A 22,862-nucleotide genomic window follows, 5' to 3' on the forward strand; every position below is an offset into this window, starting at 1 on the left:
CTTTCTCTACCTACAAGGTGAGTAACTAACGGTTCATAGACAAAATCGCGCGAGACAATGGCGCGCAGACAACTGAGCGCCGAAGAAAAGCACTATTTTAAAGGGCTCCGACGGGGGGTGTTGGTGGGGAACCCCCCTATTTTACTTAACAGACATCGCGCTGGCGTTGTGGGGGGTTTGGGGGGTTGTAACCAGTGTTCCCGCTAAGCTGCGCTGGCGTGCGCTGGCGCACAAAATGTTACATCGCAGCGCACAAGTTTCACGTCACAGCGCACACTCGAGCGGAGGTGAGAGGAAGCGGCGGCGGTCTGCCCTGATCGCCTAAGATGCAGCAGCGGCGGCTCCTTTCATGATCCCCGTAAATTACGGGGATGCCGCCGCCGCTGCTGCATCTTAGGCGATCAGGGCAGACCGCCGCCACTTCCTCTCACCTCCGCTCGAGTGTGCGCTGTGACGTGAAACTTGTGCGCTGCGATGTAACATTTTGTGTGCCAGCGCACGCCAGCGCAGCTTAGCGGGAACACTGGTTGTAACCCCCCTCATTATACTTGAAACCAAACTTTTTGCCTGTTTTTTAGGAAAAAGTTCAGTTTTAAGTATAATGAGGGGGGTTACAACCCTCCAAACCTCCCACAACGCCAGCGCAATGTCTGTTAAGTAAAGTGGGGGGGTTCCCCCCCACACCCCCCGTCGGAGCCCTTTAAAATAGTGGTTTTCTTCGGCGCGCCATCAACCTTGCGCTCAGTTGTCTGCGCGCCGTTGTCTAGCGCGATTTAGTCCCGTCACCGTAACTAACTACTCAGAAAGAGGAGATTCCTTAGCTAAAGGCTGTCTCCACACATAAATAAGGTTATCAACCATGGGGTCGCTATTCAACGCAATTTAACCATACAGAAACGACTTCTGGAAAGTTAAATTGTGTGTTCAGGGCTACTGAAAATGACCAGTTAGCACACAACAATCAGCAGTTGGCCAGTTAAGTGTCGATGTTGAGCTCTTAACCAGCCAAGGAAGCCACATAAATAGGACCACATAAGTCAGTTCTATCTTTATGCAGTTTACCATGACAGGTAAATCACACATAACCAGCTCTAGTTTCACTGGCTCCATATGCCCAGAAATTCAATGCTGGAGCCTGATATAGCCCAGCACTGAATTTCAAGGCATAATTACATTACATTACATTAGTGATTTCTATTCCGCCATTACCTTGCAGTTCAAGGCAGATTACATAAGAATTGTCATGATGGGAGCGGATACCTACTGGGATCGTTTGCAGGTGACTATTTCTTGTAGCCCCGAGCTTCCCGCAGCAGCGGCACTCATTCCTCTGCGGCCCTAAGGGCAGGCACTGCAAGAGACGGATCCCTGATGTCACTGGGTCCTTCTCCACCAAATACCTTTAAATTCAAACCGCTGCTGCGGTTGCGGTCGCAGCCACGCGCCCCTTTGGGCACGCCCCTTGGAGCCTTGAGGAGCAGAGGAGCTGGAGATAAGGTCATATTATTATTTTTATATTCCTAAACAGTAAAGACATAAGGACATGGGGAAAAGGAAAATTAAACCTAAGAGCTCAACACCAGCTGTATCTGGCCCTATGGACAGACACTTGAAATTAATAACTGATAATCCCTCTCAGATACTACTAAATATGGACTCTCGTAGCTCAGGAGCTTCAATCAGTCCCCTTGAGTGGACTCCTCCCCTTCACCCAGTATCTAGTGATAATTGGAATATAAATCTCATTATTTCCTCCAAGCATGTGGTATCTTCCACTCAGATAAATAAACTGGTTTATACCGGAATACCTAAACCGCTTGACCTTTTAGGAGTAGTGGAGGATCAACCATTAAAGGAGGAAACACAAGATATTACCCTTAAAGATTTGTGGTTAGGTATTTCTAGATTTGAAGGGCTTCTCAGGTCTACTGTGAAACAATCAGTGGATTTTTCAGTCTGTTTCTCAAAAGTTTGATAATGTGGATACCAATTTAGGTTGTTTAGATAAACGATTAAATGTGGTGGAAGTTCAATGTAATACACTTTGTGGTGGAAGCTCAATGTAATACACTTCAAGCTGTCTCAGTATCTGCTGTTAAGGATTCTATGGTGTTATATTCTAAAATGGAATTAATGGAAAATATGCATAGAGGGAGGAATCTTCGCTTGGTTAACTTCCCAGTAACTCATTTATTATCTTCGGAAATTTTGTTAAGAAAATTTTTTAAAGAAATACTGGGGCTACCCAATGCAGATAATTTTCCAATTAATAACTGTTATTATATTCCCCAAAAGAAAAAAGAACCCGCCCAGGGGGTGGACCACTTGGTGATTAATGAAATTAATTTGACAGAGTTTCTGGAAGATAGTCAGGATGTGATCCAGAGTAGGTCCACTCTGGTGATAACATGCATGAGTGAGATAGATAAAATGTTGATTATGAAATTGTATTTTAAAAATAGGTTAACAAAATTTTGTGGAGATTTGGTCAGAATTTTTCCAGATGTCTCCAGAGCTACGCAATTGAGAAGGAAAGAATTTTTGAAATTAAAAGTTAGAGTTTTAGCTCTGGAGGCATCTTTTTACTTAAAATTTCCATGTAAATGTCTTTTCAAGTTACAAGACATTGAATATATTTTTTGGGATCCCGTTCAATTACAACAATTTTTGAGTGCTAGAGAACAGAAATGAGTTAATAATAAACTGGCTATTAGTTTCACTACTGAGGAATAAGAGGATATAATAAAGATCCAATATAGAGTAAGAAATGGCTTGGATTCATGAGGATGAATCGTGAGTCATGAATCATTTCTTTAGTTCTTTCTTCATAATTTTGTTTTATGTGAAATTGTATCATGTCTCCCTTTTGTTGTGGGCTTGGAAAGGATTTTTGTTTGAAGGTTTGAATATTGTAAATTTGTGGAGGATTCCTTTTTTTCTCCCGATATCGTTTGATATTGTAATTATTATTAAAATTTATAAATAAAAAAAAAAGAATTGTCATGATATTTAGAAGTATATAAGGCATAGTCTGGACATTTTCTGATTTGCTTAGGATTAGATAGTATTGCAGGTGAAGCTTGGGACAGATCTGGTTGTGTTACATTGGTTTTATGTATTTTTTGAAAAGCAGGGTTTTTGTTTCTTTTCTGAAGGTTTTGTAGTCTGTGGTCGAAATTAGCAGATTGGTGAGTTGGCTGTCCAATTTCGCTGCTCTGGTGGCCAATAGGTTGTCATACATTTTTCTTCCTTTGACATTTTTGGTTGGTGGGTTCTTCTGTGTCTGGTTGAGGTGGATTGAATTAGTCGATTGTTCCAGTAGGTTGGGCTGTCTCCATTTATAGCTTTAAATAGTAGGCAGTGGAATTTGAAGTGTACTCTAACTTGCATTGGGAGCCAGTGCGAGTCGTGGTATGCCTCTGTGATGTGGTCGTATTTCTTCAGTGAGTAGATAAGTCTTAGGGCTGTGTTTTGTATTGTTTGTAGTTGTTTTATCATGGTTGCTGGGTAGGGGAGATATAGTATGTTGCAGTATTAGGCCTAGGATTAGTGATTGTACCAAGAGTTGGAATTGTTTTCTGTCGAAGAATTTTCGAACTTGTCTTAGGTTTCTCATGGTTGCAAATGATTTTTTTTATTATTTTGTTGATTTGTGGTTGCATGGTACAGCCTCTATCAGCACTCCAAGGAATTTTAGCGTGGGTTGAATGGGGTATGAGATCGAGTTTATTACTAGGTTTATTAAGGTTGGGGTTTTGCTGTTTTCTAGGAGGATGAAGTTTGTTTTGTCAGGGTTAAGCTTTAGTTTGTATTCTTTCATCCATGTTGCTACTATTTTAAGTGCTCTGTGTATTGTGCCTGCCATGGAAGGCGCTGGTTGGTCGAAGGGGAGGAGAATGGTGATGTCATCTGCATAGCTGTAGGAGATTAGGCCTTGTTTGTCTAGGCAGGAGCTGAGGGAAGCAATATATAGGTTGAAGAGTGTGTGAGACAAAGGTGATCCTTGGGAGTACTCCGCAGGGGTTGGACCATGGTTCTGATTTTTCTTTGTTTTAACTCTGTAAGTTCTGGATTGTAGGAATACTTTAAATCATGATAGTACCTTGCCTGCGATTTCTATTGAGTCTAGTGTTTGTAAAAGGATGTCATGGTCTACCAGGTCAAAGGCTACGGAGAGGTCTAGTAATCAGCATTTTTTTGCCTGTGCTGAGGTGTTGTCTAGCAGTGTCCATGAGTGTTTCTAGTAGGGTCTCAATGCTGTAGTTGGTTCTGAAGCCAGACTGTGTGGGGTGGAGTAAGTTATGGTTTTCTGGGTATAAGGTTAGGGCTTTAGCTACAAGGCCTTCCATTAGCTTGACGTAAAGTGGGATTGAGGCTATGGGTCTGTAGTTGGATGGTTGGTGTTTTGCTGAATATTGAACCTCGCTTTTTCAGCAGTGTGATTAACTGGTTTGGTCAGGCTAGAACCCCTTCTCTCTCTTTTTTAAGAAAACTAAACCATAAGAGAGGGCCTTAGGGGACAAGAGTTGGGCTCTCATCTCAAAAAAAACATGGACCAACTGCCCAAACCTGTTGATGAATTAGGAATCAGTATCTAGGCTGGAACTGGATATGGAAGTGTGAGGCCTTCCATGTCATTTTATACTGGTTTACCTGAGATAAACCACCAGAGTAGCCACTGTTCAGAAATTATAGACTTTCAAGTGCCTATCTAAGTTCAAACTTTTTGGGCATAAATAAGATATGAAGGCTGCTATCCAATCATATAAAATTCAATTGACACCACAAGTCCAGGCTTGTTGAGGGAAATAGTCCTCTTCAAAAAGGCGACTCATTTGTAATCTGAAGCATGGAGAGTTCAGAAATGTTGGAATGACTGACTGCCGATGATGGAACTTTGTCATCACCTGAGGCAGGAACTTAGGAATCTAGGGCCTTGCCATCACACCAGACAGCAAACATCCTCTATTTCAGTGTTCTTCAATGCAAAGCCTGGGGACTAATGGTGGCCCTTGTGGCCACCCTCATAATCATTCTGGGGTTTTTATATCTGCTATTCTTTGCCTCTCTAACCAAGTTCATGGGAGAAAAAGCTGCTTGCTTGGAGAATATGGCATTTCTCAACAGATGAAGAGAGTGCATTGTATTGTATATATGGCAAAATGTAAACCATTTAACTGTCTCTTATGTATGTTATCCTGTAACCCGTTCTGAGCTCACTGGGGAGAATGGGATAGAAAACAACTTAAATAAATTTCTAAACTGCCTACCTCCTTGAGGATACCCTCAATAAAAAGTTTGAAAGAGGGCTGGTGTGGCAGATATCATTGACACACATAACATAAATGTTTATACACCGCATTAGCCTTTTGGTTCAAGGCAGTATACGGGATAGTAAAAAACATCAAGGAACAGTAATTTTTAACAAATTAGAACAATACAGTTTTATAAAAGCATAAAAAACAATAAACGAAAAATTAAGGATAGTGATGGGGTAAGATGATGAGTGAAAGTTGTCTAATCTTGAGTCAACAAGGGTTAATTTAAAACTGGGTCAGCAGGTTTGGGGAAGAGGTGAGTTTTCAGGAGCTTCCTAAAATGCATGTATGATATAGAAGAACGGACCAGATGACTCTATTCTGGATCTTTAGAAGCTGTTTGGTAGGATAAGAATTTATTGATGAATCTCTTATGCGAGAAACCTTTAACAGATGGGAAGGAAAAGAGTGACTGGGGTTGAGAGGTTAGCCTGGATCTGAAAAATAAGAAATGATTGGTGAGGTAATCGGGCAATAAACCATATAGGGCTTTATAGAAGAGACAGCCGAATTTTAAAAATACCTGATTCTTAATTTGTAGCCAGTGGAGTTTGTTGTAGAAAGGGGTTAAGTTCTCAAATTTTTTCAAGTTAAATATCAGCCTTACTGCGGTGTTTTGAATTATGCTGGCCAGCAGTGTCACAGCCTTACATGGGAAGATATTTGGTGGCCCTCATTCAGTTCCTTTGGGTCCAAAGTGGCTCTGTCTTAAATTAGTGAAGACCACTTCTCTTTTGCAATCATTTGTGTGTAATCATGACAACTTTTAAAATCATCTCTCTTCCTCCCATACCCCCCCTCCCCCGAGAATCCCCCTAGCCCTCACATCCTCTACAATTCAACAAATCTCTTTAGGGGGCTTCATTTCTATAACTCCCCGGTGTGTCATATAAATCTAATTACTCCCCATCTACACTATCCCAAATCTACTCTCACCCGCCCATTTCCTCAGACTCCACCTAATCTACACTGTTTGCTCTTCAATACAGCCCTATAGGCTTGCATCTTGCTTATAATTAGATTTCTTGCTCCCAAAATAAGAATACTTCTTCCATTTAGGGGAGCCCTTTGCATCTCATCGTTCCAATGCCATTAGGTTATAGAGTCTATTTGCAATTACAAGACCTGCTGGATTTTTTCTGGAAACCAAACTGACTTAAGACATTGAATCAGACATCGATGCAAAGGTTTGCTGCTTTTTTGCAGCAGTTCCTCACCTGTGGAATTCTCTTCCAGTTATGATTCATTCAGAACTGTCTTCTGTAAATCTTAGATCAATGGCTAAGGCGCATCATTTTGGTTTATATGAGAATGTTTTGTAAATTATGATCCTATTTTCTGGCAACTTATTTAAACAAGATTTTTAAAAAAATTTATTTTTCTTTGAGATTTGATTATTTAATTAGATTTTATATTTTATTTCTCTTCTGTTCTTTCTTTACTGTTCTTTGCTTTCCTATTTTTGCGTTCTTTTCATTTCTTGTTTTTATATTTTGTACACCGTGCTGTTGGCAAACTGAAGTGCGGTTAAAACTTTTAATAAACAAACTCTCCATACATTGCCCAGCTTTGGTTCTTTCAAGAAGAAGCTCTAACCATCTTGGATCGATTTTACTTGTCAATTGTCACTGACAGTAAACAATAAACAGTATTATTTAATGTTGTGTATTTATGTTGTAATTTGCCTAGAACTTTGGATCGTGCGGAATAGAAATGTACAAAAATATAAATAAATAAATAAATATACCTAATGTAAAAATATACATAGAAACATGATGGCAGATGAAGACCAAATGGCCCATCTAGTCTGCTTATCCTCAGTAACCATTATCTCTTTCACTCTCCGAGAGATCCCACGTGCCTATCCCAGGCCCTCTTGAATTCAGACAGTCTCTGTTTCCACCACCTCTTCCAGGAGACTGTTCCACGCATTTACCACCCTTTCCATAAAAAAGTATTTCCTCAGATTACTCCAGAGCCTATCACCTCTTAGCTTTTTCCTATGCGCATTTACATTATGTAGGTATTTAAACGACTCTATCATATCTCCCCTCTCCCGCCTTTCCTCCAAAGTATACAGATTGAGATCTTTAAGTCTGTCCCCATATGCCTTATTACAAAGAGCACATTTTAGTAGCCTTCCTCTGGACCGACTCCATCCTTTTTATATCTTTTTGAAGGTGCGGCTTCCAGAATTGTACACAATATTCTAAATGAGGTCTCATTTACAGGTCTTATACAGAGGCATCAATACCTCCTTTTTCCTACTGGCCATACCTCTCCCTATCCAACCTAGCATCCTTCTGGCTTTCACTGTTACCTTTTCAACCTGTTTTGCCACCTTAAGATCATCAAATACAATCACACCCAAGTCCCGCTCTTCCGTCGTGCACATAAGTTCTTCACTCCCTAAACTGTACCATTCCCTCGGGTTTTTGAAGCCCAAATGCATGACCTTGCATTTCTTAGCATTAAATTTTAAATGCCAAATTTCAGACCATTCTTCAAGCTTTGCCAGGTCTTTCTTCATGTTATTCACACCATCTGGCATGTCTACTCTATTGCAGATTTTGGTATCATCCGCAAAGAGGCAAATCTTACCCGACAACTCTTCAGCAATATCATTTATAAAAATGTTAAAATGAACAGGCCCAAGAACAGAACCTTGAGGCACACCACTGGTAACATCCCTTTCCTCAGAGCGATCTCCATTGATCACTACTCTCTGTCGCCTTCCACTCAACCAGTTCCTGACCCAGCCTGTCACTTTGGGACCAATCCCAAAGGCACTTAGTTTATTTATTAGACGTCTGTGTGGAACACTGTCAAAGGCTTTGCTAAAATCTAAATACACCGCATCTAGTGCAAATCCTCTATCCAATTCTCTGGTCATTCAGTCAAAGAAATTGATCAGATTTGTCTGACAAGACCTACCTCTAGTGAATCCATGATGCCTCCAGTCTTGCAATCCACAGGATTCCAGAAACCTGACCATTTTGTTTTAAAAGCATTTCCATTAATTTGCTTACCTCAGAAGTCAGACTTACCAGACTGTAATTCCCTACTTCTTCCTTATTTCCACTTTTGTGGAGAGGGACCACATCCGCCCTTCTCCAGTCCTCTGGTACCACTCCCAATTCTAGAGTCTCATTGAAAAGGTCAATCAGCGGAGCTACTAGAACTTCCCAAAGTTCCTTCAGCACCCTTGGATGTACACCATCTGGCCCCATTGCTTTGTCTACCTTTATTTTAGCTAGCTCCTCATGAACATAACCCTCTGAAAATTGATCAGGGTCTATTACTCCTCCATCCCTATTCACATTTGTCTTCTGCGGTCCCACTCCTGGTGCTTCAGTTGTGAACACAGAACAGAAATATTTGTTAAGCAATTTAACCTTTTCTTTATCAGCTTATACATATTTCTCCCCTTCACCTACAAACTGAGAAAAACATTATGAGGGTATGAGGACTTCAGTAGCATAGCCATGGGTAGGTCATGCCCTCCCCTTACCACTTTGGAGTTGGCTCAAAAAATTGCCAGTAGTGGCACAGGTCAATGTCAATATTATAGGTGGTGTCAACATCCCTACTGCCTTTTACATCCATTTTAACTTTGAGCCCCACACCAAAAAGACCAATCCTGGCTATGGCACTGGTATGCCTAGAGAAATTGTGTTTGGAAATTCCTAGAAAGCTCTGAAAGCCATTGTTTGGTGCCAAGCAATCATGATGCCACCCATCTGAAAGATTAGCAATTTCCCTTATCTTCAGAGCAGTACATTGACTAAGCAGTGGAGGGTCTTAATCTTACCTGTCATCTCTCTCATTTGACAGGCTCTTTAATAAAGAGACATCCTCTACCTCTTCTTTTCCAGAGTTCTGAGTGAAAAAATAGAAATCACAACAAAAAATTTATTGCATCATAGAATTTCAAAAGACAGTTTCTCATGGCTTTACATGTTTTCTGCCAAACTAGGGATGCTGAAATATTTTAGACTTTTTTGGGGATGACCTAATCTATTCATACTTACCTATGCTTGAAATCATGCCCTACAATGCTTCACATACAACCTCAAATTTGGTCAAACATATGCAAATATATCTGAAGAATATTTTATAAAGCAGGCATATTTGTGACTCTTGAAGACTGGCATTGCTTACTCCTAATCCTTAGTACCCAACTATGTCCATCCTTTCTTCTTACATCCTGTATATTGGCATTTTTGTTTTGGATACCCAAAGTAGGTGACCATTTAAGGGAGGTGACCAAGGTCATTCAGTAGCACAATGTCTCACAAGATCCAATGCATCTAGGTATTTAGCATAAATGGACACTTTCAAATGCTACCTTTCTACATACAGAAAACCATATGTTCTCACTGCCTTCAGATGCAATATAAAACTGTATGAGTACCATTCTGAGTATGAGTGCTGATAGACAGAAGCTGTACCATGCAACCACAAATCAACAAAATAATAAAAACATCATTCGCCACTATAAGAAACCTAAGACAAGTTTGAAAATTCTTCGACAGAAAACAATTCCAACTCGTGGTTCAATCACTAATCCTAGGCCTAATAGACTACTACAACATACTATATCTCCCCTGACCAGCAACAACGATAAAACAACTTCAAACAATACAAAACACAGCCCTAAAACTTATCTATTCGTTGAAAAAATACGACCACATCACAGAGGCATGCCACGACTCACACTGGCTCCCAATACAAGCCAGAGTACACTTCAAATTCCACTGCATATTATTCAAAGCTATAAATGGAGATAGTCCTACCTACTTGAACAATCGACTAACTCATTCCACCTCAATCAGACACAGGAGAACCCACACAATATTCACACACCCGCCAACCAAAAATGTCAAATGAAGAAAAATGTATGACAACCTATTGGCCACCAGAGCAGCGAAACTGGACTGACAACTCAATGTGCTGACTTCGACCACAGACTACAAAACCTTCAAAAAAGAAACAAAAACCCTACTCTTCAAAAAATACATAAAACCAATATAACACAACCAATAATGTTCCAAATTCCTCCTGCATTACCAACTACTCCTTCCCATACTCCTGTTAATGTTTTAATTATTATTGTACAACGCTTAGTATCTCATGATAAGCGTTTAATCAAATAATCAAATAAACTTGAATATAAACTAGAAAATGTTCAAACTATTCCTTAAGTACTTCTTAATATCTTATCAATATGTACTTCTTAATATCATAACAATTCTTATGTAATCCGCTTTGAACTGCAAGGTAAAGGCAGAATAGAAATCACTAATATATTGTAATGTAATTCTGAAGTAGGTCCTTGGTTCAATATTTGTACTCTAACATGGACTGTAAGAGACAAAACTGGGTTCCCATGTAGAAAGAGTGGCTAGATGTCCAAAAAAAGGCTCAATTCAACAAACCTGGTCCAACTCAACCAGCTTCTCAACTACTGAAAGACAAGTGCAAGTTTTAAAGAAAATACACACTCTCTCACTCTAAAACAGGCCACAGTAGCCTCCCACCCACCCCACAACCCTTTGCACATTTTACTTATTCAATGTTTTTTTTGTTTTGTTTTGTTTTTTTAAACAGGCAGAAGTGTCTTCTGCTCTTACCTTGTCTGCTAGTTCCTGGTCTTTGCTTTGGAGAATAATTTGCATGTATTTTTCCAGAGGATTAGCACTTGGGTCAGTTGAAGGGGCTTCAGCTGAAAGGAGTTGTTCTGAAGGGGCACCGAGCTCTAATTTGTTCATTTTGCTTTCTTCCTGATTCTCATCCATGCCCTGTGGCTCTTCCATCAATATCTGTAACAGCAACCGCTTGCTTTATTACAAAGAAGCTATTTCTTGAAAACCATACTTCATATATAAAGCACTTGAAAACAATTTTCTTTTGTTTAATTATCAGTCTGTAATGTTTCTCAATTCTGCTGCTATACATCAAGATGCATGATTCAAACTGCTTGTATTGAACATCCTACCTGAATGGTTTGCACTTTGCACCAATAATCAAAGCAAACCTTTTCTGGGTAAAAGTGAATGAATGCAAGATTTTTGAGCAGTGATGAAACTACCAAGAAGCACCTTGTAAATTGTACAGGAGCCTGTAAAAGAGAGACCCAGTTAAGTTGTCCCTGTTCATAGGCTCTGACATTGGTGAAGGAAGTAACATATAGTAAATGATGGAAGATAAAAAGACACGTATGGTCCATCCAGTCTGACCAAGAGTCTATTTTTTTTTTCCTTTGATATTTTTGATGTAGAAGTCTGCCTGGCATTGTCATTAGGTTCCAGCTGCTGGAGTTGCTGTCCAAGCTCACTCCAGCCTTTCTAAACCATCCCAAAGTATTGTAATTCCCATCAAAGCCCTCCCCAGCCCATCCCAACCATCTTATCTATTCACTGAGGAAACACGACAACATCATGGCAGCATACCTCAACTCACACTGGCTCCGAATACAAACAAGAATACTATTCAAATTCTACTGCCTACTATTTAAAACCATAAACGGAGACAGCCCAGCCTACCTAAACAACTGTCTAATCCAAACTACCTCAACCAGACATAGGAGAACCCACAAACCGTTCACTCATCCCCCAATCAGAGACGTCAAATGAAAAAAAACTGTACGATGGCCTTCTAGCCACACAAGCAGCAAAACTAGACTATCAACTCTCCAATTTACTGATAACGACCCCAGACTACAAATCGTTCCGAAAAGAAATAAAAACCATTCAAGAAATCCTTGAAGACAAACTAACACCGCAAGACTCGTCCCAATTCTCTAAAGCAACCCACTCTACTCTTCAATTCCTCTGGAAATGGCCAGATAACTCCTTTTGTAATCCACCTTAAACCGCAATGTAATGTAATGTAATATAGTATATACTGATCATGCAAGTCTGCTCAGTTTTGGCCCTAGGTCTTCAATTTATACCCTTCACTTTCTGATTAGAAATCCTCTGTGTTTGTCCCATGTTTTTTTTTTTAATCTTGTCACGGTTTTGCTCTCAACCACCTCCCTCAGGAGGGCATTCCAGGCATCCACCACCCTCAATGAACATGGAACATTTGGTTAAAATGAAGTGGAAGAAAATATTGGACACAAATGAGTTATGCAGTTTTCATATGCAAACATTCTCTTATAGGTAGTTCAAGTAGTCTTTGACTGGGAATCTGCCAAAATTCTGACGTTTCTGAAGAAACACAAAAGTGGAGAAACTTCGCACACAAATCAGAAAAACAAAATAATTACTTACCTTTTTCTCCATTCCAACTGCAATTTCCTTTTGTTCTCTGTCTACAGCTTCCTGCCTTTCTTGTCCTCCACTTTCATCTCTCGCTCTTCTTTCTTCTGACTCACTTTGTTTCTCTTCTTCCACCACTGGAAGCGTATAGAGAAAATTATTCTCATGTATCTAGAGATGTGTCAAAGTAAACTACTAAAAGCACAGAGATGTGAATTCAAATCATTTCCCCAATTTACAATGAAAATATTCAGAAATGCAGAAAAAAATACCCATTTTACTGGTAATTTAGCACAAATTAGATATCTTACTGCTCTGACTCTCATTATATACGGGGTGCAGCAACAAAATCAAAAAGTAATCCCCTATAACTTTTTGCAGTTTTCTCAGCAATCACTTCGAATTTCAATGAGAAATTTTACATATTTATTTAGTCATCATACTAATGTATTATTATTAAACATTTAATTATCTTAAGCTATGTTGATTTTAATGACTTTTTACCTTACTACCAAGTGATTTTTCGCATTAAAAACTTTTGAGCTAAAACACAATAAAATACCATCATTCAGACAATACAATTAATATAATTTTTTGAGCTAAAACACAATAAAATATCATCATTCAGACAATACAATTAATATAATTTTATAGTCACTGAATGCTCAAAGGGCCAGATTCTATAAGAGGCACCTAAAGTTAAAGGCCATCGGGTACAACTTTGTTATGGTCCTGGCAATCCTCAAGTGGCCCTCTGGAGTCCCCCAGTACTTCATTAGCATCATTGCAATGTCTGGATGCGAAGGAAAAAATGTGGTCTGAGCCTTGGAGCTACTCATGACAGAATGCTGAGCAGCAGAGGTCTGCGGGGGTTCCAGTTTTAATTCCACAACGATTCCATAATGACCTCCAGCAAAGCCACCAGCTTAAAAATGCGGCACACCGTTAGGTCCTCCTTCAGGTCCAGGGCTGCCATCAACTCCTGACTAGTGGCACCAGCCTGAGACTCTGAATCCTCTAAAACTGAAGATTCACTTTGAGGGAGTAAAGACCAACTCTGACTCACAGTCACCCCTGTCCTTCTCCGACTGAACTTCTGGTTCCTGCAGATGAACTTTTATTGGGGGAACTGCATGCACTCTGAGGGGATAAACCCCTCTGTGCAGCCACTGGCGGGCCTCCAAATGATGCAGACAGGTTCCAATAATTCAGATAGGCTTCAAACATCAGACTTACAAAATCAGGGGAAAAGCCTTAAACGGGATGCCCAGAGGACCCTTGCAGGGACTCCTTTTCTCCTCATAGGCCCAGAAGCATGCAACCCAGGTGGACAACTACACACACAGGGGCTGAGAAGCCCAGAAAGAAATAGAAAGAACTGTGCACTATATGTGTGGGTGAACCACAGCTGAATGGAAAAACTGTGCAACTGGGCTAGCTCCAAATCATTAGTGGCTACCAGACCTCTTTGGCTGCAATTTTTCTTTTAAATAATAATAGTAGTAATGGGATAAAAAAGCCATTTGGCTTTCTGAAGATAAGAACAATTATTTGATAGGAACTCTATGCAGAAAAAAACAAAATACAGTTAAATGTAATTAATAACTGACTGCTAAATAGTTTAATTGATATTTGAATTAAACAGAGAAAAAAGTAGTAGAAGCTGTATCTACTAGTCAGGGGAGAGTGTGGGGCATTGGTTAAAGCTACAGCCTCAGCACCCTGAGGTTATTGGTTCAAACCCACACTGCTCCTTGTGATCCTGGGCAAGTCACTCAACCCCCTCATTGCCCCAGGTACATTAGATAGATTGTGAACCCACCGAGACAGACAGGAAAAATGCTTGAGTACCTGAATAAATTTATGTAAACCGTTCTGAGCTCCCTTAGAAGAACAGTATATAAAAATTAATGAATAAATAAATAAATACTGCAATCATAAAGGTAACTGCACCAGAAATTACAAAATGAAATCAAATTGCAGCACACAGCAATGAACCACAGAATAGGAACATATGTCCTACCCTATCCCAGCAGACAGATCCTGGTCTTCCTTCAAACTTGTTTCTGAATCCCTGGTCTATAATCTCTGCTTCAAATTGAAATCCTGCAACTATACCTTGGATCCTTTCCCCTCCTACCTCTATGAGAACACTCCCCCTCAGGCTATCTCATCTCTTACCATTCTCATAAACTCCGCTCTCCATTCGGGTCTCTTCTCCCCAGAAATGGGCCATATTTCCTTAACCCCACTACTGAAAAAACCTGAGCTTGACCCCTCTACACCATCCAGCTACCGTCCAATAGCTAACATTCCCCTTCTTACCAAGATGTTAGAGTCCATCATATCCAGTCAACTATCTTCCTACCTTGAGAAATTCACCATTCTTCAACCCTACCAATACGGCGTCCATCCCAATTTCAGCACCAAATCCCTTCTGACCTCCTTAATCTCAAAAGTTCAATATCTCCATTCTCGCAACAAGTTCGCCGTCCTTCTTCAATTCGACCTCTCTGCAGCTTTTGATGTCGTCCATCATGATATTCTAATTTACCAACTCACCGAGATAGGCATAAACTCCACAGTCCTTGACTGGTTTTCGAAGTTCTTATGCTCCCGCTCTTACATAGTCAACATGAAGGGCACTTCTTCCTCCCCCTGGAACCCGATCTGTGGAGTCCCGCAAGGCTCACCTCTCTCTCCTATCCTCTTCAACATTTATATGTCCTCCCTTAAACTCCTCCATCTCTCCCCCCTTGAAACACTCTACACTTACGCAGACGACATCTTTGTCCTCCTCGAGACCGACCGGAACCTCACCAACCTCTCGGCGAACATATCCTCATGTATATCGAATCTTCAATCCTGGGCCCACACTGTGCAGATGAAACTGAACAAATCTAAAACAAAACTTCTCTGGCTCGGCCCAAAATTGGACCAACTGCCCACCTCCATCCCACTGTCCTCTGGCCCCACTCTGCATCTTGAATATTCTACTAAAGTTCTGGGAGTCATCATTGACTCTACACTTTCCTTCAACGACCACCTCAACTCCCTAGTAAAAAAATGTTTCTTCAACCTTCACATGCTGAGAAAAGTGAGATCCTGTTTCCATCAAAAACAATTTGCCGTCCTTGTCCAATCCACCATCCTTTCCAGACTGGACTACTGCAACTCTATCTACCTTAGCCTAAAAAAGAAAAACCTTCAAAGACTCCAGCGGATTCAGAATATAGCTGCTAAGCTAATCTTCGCAAAAAGCAAATTCAACCACGTCTCACCGCTTTTATCCAAGCTCCACTGGCTTCCGATTATCTCCAGAGTCCACTTCAAATGTGCCTGCCTCACTTTCAAGATCCTACACGGTATTCTCCCTCCCTTCATTCCTCTTTCTTGGAACTCCTCTAACCCCAATTCTGCCAGATCCACTCAAAAACTGAAACTTTCCTTTCCCTCTCTAAAAGGCGTTTCATTTGTAGGAAAACTAGGTTCTTCCCTCCCTTTCAGAATCACTCAGCTCTGGAACAACCTTACCTCTCCTCTTAGGAATCTGAGCTCCCTCCAACTCTTCCGTAAACATCTGAAAACCTGGTTATTCTCAAAAATGTAACTCCTCCTCCCTCTTTGGTTATTCTAGTCCTCTAAATTTTCTCTTCATTTTGCCTCTTCCCTCCACTGGAGTTCCTTTCTACCCTAACTCTTGTTAACCGTGTCGAGCTTTACGAATGTAGAGATGATGCGGTATACAAACCTAAGGTTTAGATTAGATTAGATTAAAATCCATTGGGGAATGGCTTGGCGCGCGCACAACATGGTAGCTTAGCCGCGGCGCTCCTCGAATCCAGGCAACCAACTGTAAGAAATTAACTGTTTTGCTTCGCTCACCCGAATTAAAAATATTAAAAAACAGCGTCGGAAAGGCTGCGACAAGGCAGGGAAAGTCCGAAAAGCCGTGCACATCGGGTGTATCGGCGAAAAGGTCGAAGGTCACTCCTGTGTCGCCGAGTGTGCCTATCCCGCTGGAAACTGAAGACTTTACTGATAAAGCGGATATTATGGCAGAATTGTTCAAAATCAAGCTAATGTTAACTGACAACGCCAGCAAAATTTCAGAGGTCAAAGAGGAAGTGATAAGTCTAAAGCAAGAGATCCAGACTGACAGGCAGAGGATGTCAGGGATTGAAGAGAGAGTCGAGCAGCTGGAAACTATCACACAACACTGTGAAGAGGAAAGAAAAGATGTAGCAGCCTTAAAAAATCAACTGGTGGACTTGGAAAATCAGGGAAAGAGAAAGAACATAAGAGTGCTTGTTTAGCTGAAAATCTTGAAGGGGAAGATGCTATACAGTTTTTAGAGAACCTTTTACCTAAACTGTTACAGTTAAATTCTAAGTGGCCGTTAGAAATAGAACGTGCACACAGAATCCCCTCAAGACGACCAGTAAACCAGGCTGGTCCTAGACCCTTGATTTTTAAAGTTTTAAGGTATCAACAAGCTTTGGAAATCTTAAAAGTGGCAAAAGCAAATAAAAACTTAAATTATAAGGGGTCTAAATTGATGTTGGTTCCAGATTTTGCTAAATACACTGCAAATATAAGAAAACAGTTTCTCACGTTCCGGCAGCAATTAAAATAAAAAGGTTACATGTATGGATTGTACTATCCATCGACAATGAGAGTGTCTACTGGGAATAAGTCCAGATATTTTCAAGATCCTGCAAAACTTAAAGAATTTTTAGCACAAGAGGAACCAATGTCTACATGAAAAGAAACAAAGTAATAGGAAAATTTCATCTGAAGAAAAAAGAAAGAAAAATGGGAGATAAAATGAACAAGAAGAAGATGGATAAGAAGAAAGAAGAGGACAACGACTACTGATTGAACAGAATAATTTTAATGCATTTGAAAGTTCTTGATTCAATTATTATAATATACTGGTGCTATGACATAATCTTAATTTAATAAGAAATCATATTATTTGTGGAAATCATTTCATCCATATATATTTATGCTAATATTAATTGAGATGAATGATAAGAACTTGTTAAAAAAAAAAGATATAAAGATAAGGAATTGAGTATTTGAATGGGGGATATTTAATGAAGAAGAAATTAATTTTAGACTTTTTATTAATTGATATGGAATATATACTTTATTCAAATACCTATTCATATTGAAATTATTATGAATGATGATGTGTGAGAATGTTTAAAATGAATTTATTAATACTAGTATTACTATAGAATAACTAGGAATGGGTATATCTAATTTACATAATGAGTATTTAATATATATGGAATTATAGCTAAATTTGAAATATGTTAAAAATATATTGAAGGGGTAATATATTACTTTGTAAGGATGATATGTTTATAATTTTATGACTTAATTTTATATAAATATCATTATAGTCATAAATTCATGCAGATAATTGATATGAATTACAAAATGTATTAAATAAAGGGATAAGTCTAGGAAATGGGGATTTTAAAGTAGGGATAATTGATTACTGAGCAGGTAAAGAAATATGGGATTATAACTAAATTATATGTTTATTTTTACTACAGTGGTGCCTCACACAACGAACTTAATTGGTTCCAGGAGCAAGTTTGTTATGCGAAACGTTCGTTATGTGAAACGCGTTTTCCCATAAGAATACATGTAAAAAAAAATAATTCGTTCTGCAGCATAAAATATGCTAAGATGACATAAAAAAAGATAAATTTTTGGTTATTATTTTTATTTAGATACATCTAAAAACATAATTGTTTTTTAAAACAACACACATTTTTTAAATTTAAAGACAGACTAAGTAGAGTCTAATTTTACAGTGAGAGAGGGCAGAGTCTCAGCGGCAAAAACTGGGACTTAACTGTTCATTTTTTTTTTTTTCTACCGTGTTTCCCCGATGATAAGGCAGGGCCATCAAATAAGACAGCCCCCCCTTTTTAGAAAAAAATGTAAAATAAGGCACCCCCCCGCAAATAAGCCACCCACCGATACCTGCGCTTACCCGAATTGGGTGGTACGGTGGGTGACTCCGTGTGGTCCCTGGCACCCCCGACACGATCGGGGCAAGAGGGAGCTCAAGCCCTCTTGCCCCCCCGACTCCCCGACACGATCGGGGCAAGAGGGAGCCCAAGCCCTCTTGCCCCCCGCCTCCCCGACACGATCGGGGCAAGAGGGAGCCCAAGCCCTCTTGCCCCCCCGACTCCCCGACACGATCGGGGCAAGAGGGAGCCCAAGCCCTCTTGCCCCCCGACTCCCCGACACGATCGGGGCAAGAGGGAGCCCAAGCCCTCTTGCCCCCCCGACTCCCCGACACGATCGGGGCAAGAGGGAGCCCAAGCCCTCTTGCCCCCCCGACTCCCCGACACGATCGGGGCAAGAGGGAGCCCAAGCCCTCTTGCCCCGCCGATTCCCCAACTCCCCGACAATATCGGGCCAGGAGGGAGCCCAAGTCCTCCTGGCCACGGCGACCCCCTAACCCCACCCTGCACTACATTACGGGCAGGAGGGATCCCAGGCCCTCCTGCCCTCGACGCAAACCCCCCCTCCCCCCAACGACCGCCCCCCCCAAGACCCTCCGACCGCCCCCCCAGCCGACCCGCGACCCCCCTGGCCGACCCCCACGACACCCCCAACCCCCTTCCCTGTACCTTTCTGTAGTTGGCCGGACAGACGGGAGCCAAACCCGCCTGTCCGGCAGGCAGCCAACGACGGAATGAGGCCGGATTGGCCCATCCGTCCCAAAGCTCCGCCTACTGGTGGGGCCTAAGGCGCCTGGGCCAATCAGAATAGGCCCGGGAGCCTTAGGTCCCTCCTGGGGGCAGGGCCTGAGGCACATGGTCGGGTTGGGCCCATGTGCCTCAGGCCCCGCCCCCAGGAGGGACCTAAGGCTCCCGGGCCTATTCTGATTGGCTCAGGCGCCTTAGGCCCCACCAGTAGGCGGAGCTTTGGGACGGATGGGCCAATCCGGCCTCATTCCGTCGTTGGCTGCCTGCCGGACAGGCGGGTTTGGCTCCCGTCTGTCCGGCCAACTACAGAAAGGTACGGGGAAGGGGGTTGGGGGTGTCGTGGGGGTCGGCCAGGGGGGTCGCGGGTCGGCTGGGGGGCGGTCGGAGGTTCTTGGGGGGGGCGGTCGTTGGGGGGAGGGGGGGTTTGCGTCGAGGGCAGGAGGGCCTGGGATCCCTCCTGCCCGTAATGTAGTGCAGGGTGGGGTTAGGGGGTCGCCGTGGCCAGGAGGACTTGGGCTCCCTCCTGGCCCGATCGTGTCGGGGAGTCGGGGGGGCAAGAGGGCTTGGGCTCCCTCTTGCCCCGATCGTGTCGGGGAGTCGGGGGGGCAAGAGGGCTTGAGCTCCCTCTTGCCCCGATCGTGTCGGGGAGTCGGGGGGGCAAGAGGGCTTTGAATCCATATAGATACTTTTCTGTAAGAATGTGGAAATGAATATTAAATGAATGAGTATATAAAGATAAACTAATTAAATATTTATATATAGGGGAAGGAAAGATTTGAGGAACTTTGGGGATATGTTAAATTAATATAGTGGGATATTAGTTGCCTGGGGGAGGGGATTTAGGTTCTGCTTTAACAATGTGTGTTCCAGGTCAGACAATGATAATGGGAGGGAGGGGAGGGAAAATAGAGGGAGGGAGAGGGGATCAGAGGACTAATATATTTATGAGAAATGGAAATGAAAGAACCGAAAAAAATCGATAATTGTATTTTTTGGGGGGAGATGGGTTGGGGGGAATGGGAAAAGGAAGTATATCTAATAAATGTGCTGAGATCTGGTCAAATATATTATCATAGAATATTGGTTAAAATTGGATTATAAAATAGATGGATATAAAAATTTATTCTATTAATGTCAATGGTTTAAATCATCCTATTAAGAAGAAGAAAGTATTATCGTTCCTTAAGAATCAAAATGCGGACATCTATTTCATTCTGAAATTGAATCTAAAAAGTTATCTGGGGGTTGGATTTCTAAATGTTTATTTGCACCGGCTATAGGGAAAAAAGCTGGAGTGGCTGTTCTGATAAATAGGAAATGCAATGCAGATTTTAAATTAATAAATTATGATCCTTTAGGAAGATGGGTGCATATCAAAATGGTTCTGGGAAATACAACCCTGGATTTATTCAATTTATATGCTCCCAATTCGAATCAAATGGAGTTTTTCAAACAAGTTCAACAATTACTGCTACCACTGGCTGCTTCTAATTTAATAGTAGCAGGGGATTTCAATGCTGTAATGGATCAGATTTTGGATAAGAGACCAAGTAGAATTATGAAATCGTTAGGTTTAGATAATTTGATTCAATCTTGTGATTTAGTTGATATATGGCGTATTCTTCATTTTAATGATCAGGAATTTTCTTTTTGTTCTCAGGTCCACAAATCTTTTTCACGAATTGATTATATATTTGTGTCTAATAATATAGCGCAACGTGTGTTAAAAGCAGTTATTGATCCTATTGTAATTTCAGATCATGCTGGTGTGTGGATTGACCTTCAGAATTACGATACTGAACACTTTAATTCAATCTGAAGATTTAATAATGCTTTACTAGCGGATTCGAACATTAAATTAAAGATGCAAGAATTTTTTCAAATTAATAATTCGGACAACATTAATGCTGAGATTTTGTGGGATGCTTTTAAAACAACAATGAGAGGAAATATTATTTCATATTCAGCATTTATTAAAAAACAACTTAAAAAACAATTTGTTGATTTGGAAAAACAAATTAAAATATTAGAAAATAAATTAATTGAGAAATGGGAAAACAATACACTACAAGAGTTATTAAAAGTAAAAGTTAAATATAATGAGATTTCTTCTCAATTTGTGAGGAAAGATATATTTTATAGGCAAGTTCAATTCTATGGTAATTCAAATAAAGCTGGAAGATTATTAGCAAATTTTCTAAAAGCAAAAAAAAGAAAATCTAAAATTATTGCAATTAAAGATACACAAGGTAATACACACACTAACACTAAAGATATTTTAACACAGTTTCTTGATTTTTACAAAGATTTATATTCTTCTGAATCTTATGAAAATAAAGAACAAGATGGATTAAATTTCTTAAATTCATTTATTGGACCAAATGTTCCGGATCATATAAAAAGAAGTTTAGAAGAGCCTATATCTTTAAAAGAAATAGAATCAGCATTGAAGTCTCTTAGAGTTGGATCCACTCCGGGTGGTGATGGTTATACTGTTGAATTTTATAAATCATTTCAAAATCTTATTTTACCATATCTATTAAATTTGTATCAGTATCAAATGAATAATGGGAATATATCAGGAACTATGGCTGATTCAGTAATTATTGTCTTACCAAAAACAAACAGGGATTCTACCTTGGTTTCAAATTACAGGCCTATTTCTTTATTAAATGTAGATGGTAAATTGATTGCTAAAGCGTTAGCAATAAGATTGGCAAAAGCTCTTCCTTTTATCATTGATGTACACCAAACTGGATTTATTGCTAAAAGACATTCATCAAATAATACTAGACTAGCATTTCACTCATTAAATTTAGCAAAAAATATTAATGACCCAGCTTTTCTAGTGTCTTTAGATGCAGAAAAAGCTTTTGATAGAGTGGAATGGAGCTTTATATATCAAGCTTTAGAATGGTTTGGTATAGGCCCTGGTTTTATTAAAATGATTCAGACATTGTATAGCTCTCCTGGTGCAAGATTATATATTAATAATAATTTATCAGACAGATTTAACTTGCGTAGGGGAGTTAGACAAGGATGTCCTTTGTCCCCCTTACTTTTTGATGTTATTTTGGAACCCTTATTAATTGCAATTAATCAAACTAAGGAGATAAAGGGAATCCCATTCTCCCACTGGGAATTTAAACTTTCTGCTTATGCAGATGATATTTTATTATATTTAAGAGAACCGGGGAATACTATTCCATGTTTGCTTAATCTTTTAGAGAAATTTGGTAAATTTTCGGGTTATAAAATTAATTGGAGTAAATCTGAAGTTCTTCCAATTAATGTTCATTGTACCAAAGGTCTATTTGATTCATATTCATTTATCTGGAAAGAGGATGGTTTAAAATACTTAGGAATTATTATCAAAAATACAATTGAAGATACAGTCAAAAAAAATGAAAAAATTTTATTAAGAAAAATAACAGAAATGTGTGAGCAATGGAATCCTTTACATCTTTCTTGGTGGGGAAGAGTTCAAACAATTAAAATGATGATATTGCCTGTGGTTTGCTACCAAATGAGTACGATACCAA

At 40.2% G+C, this 22,862-nt stretch overlaps 1 protein-coding gene across 5 annotated transcripts in view; it reads right to left on the minus strand.

Annotated features, from left to right (window-relative positions):
• Window positions 1-22,862, minus strand: part of OFD1 (OFD1 centriole and centriolar satellite protein) — a 182,972-nt gene that overhangs the window by 10,216 nt on the left and 149,894 nt on the right. For all 5 annotated transcript variants that reach the window (XM_033947862.1, XM_033947866.1, XM_033947863.1 and 2 more), the window contains 3 exons: window positions 12,596-12,720; window positions 10,952-11,140; window positions 9,130-9,197 (listed from right to left, as the gene is read on the minus strand). In XM_033947862.1, the coding sequence (XP_033803753.1) occupies window positions 9,130-9,197; window positions 10,952-11,140; window positions 12,596-12,720 (382 nt within the window). The remainder of the gene's footprint in view (window positions 1-9,129; window positions 9,198-10,951; window positions 11,141-12,595; window positions 12,721-22,862) is intronic.

The sequence above is a fragment of the Geotrypetes seraphini genome, chromosome 6, assembly GCF_902459505.1.
Source record: "Geotrypetes seraphini chromosome 6, aGeoSer1.1, whole genome shotgun sequence".
Lineage (NCBI taxonomy): Eukaryota > Metazoa > Chordata > Amphibia > Gymnophiona > Dermophiidae > Geotrypetes > Geotrypetes seraphini.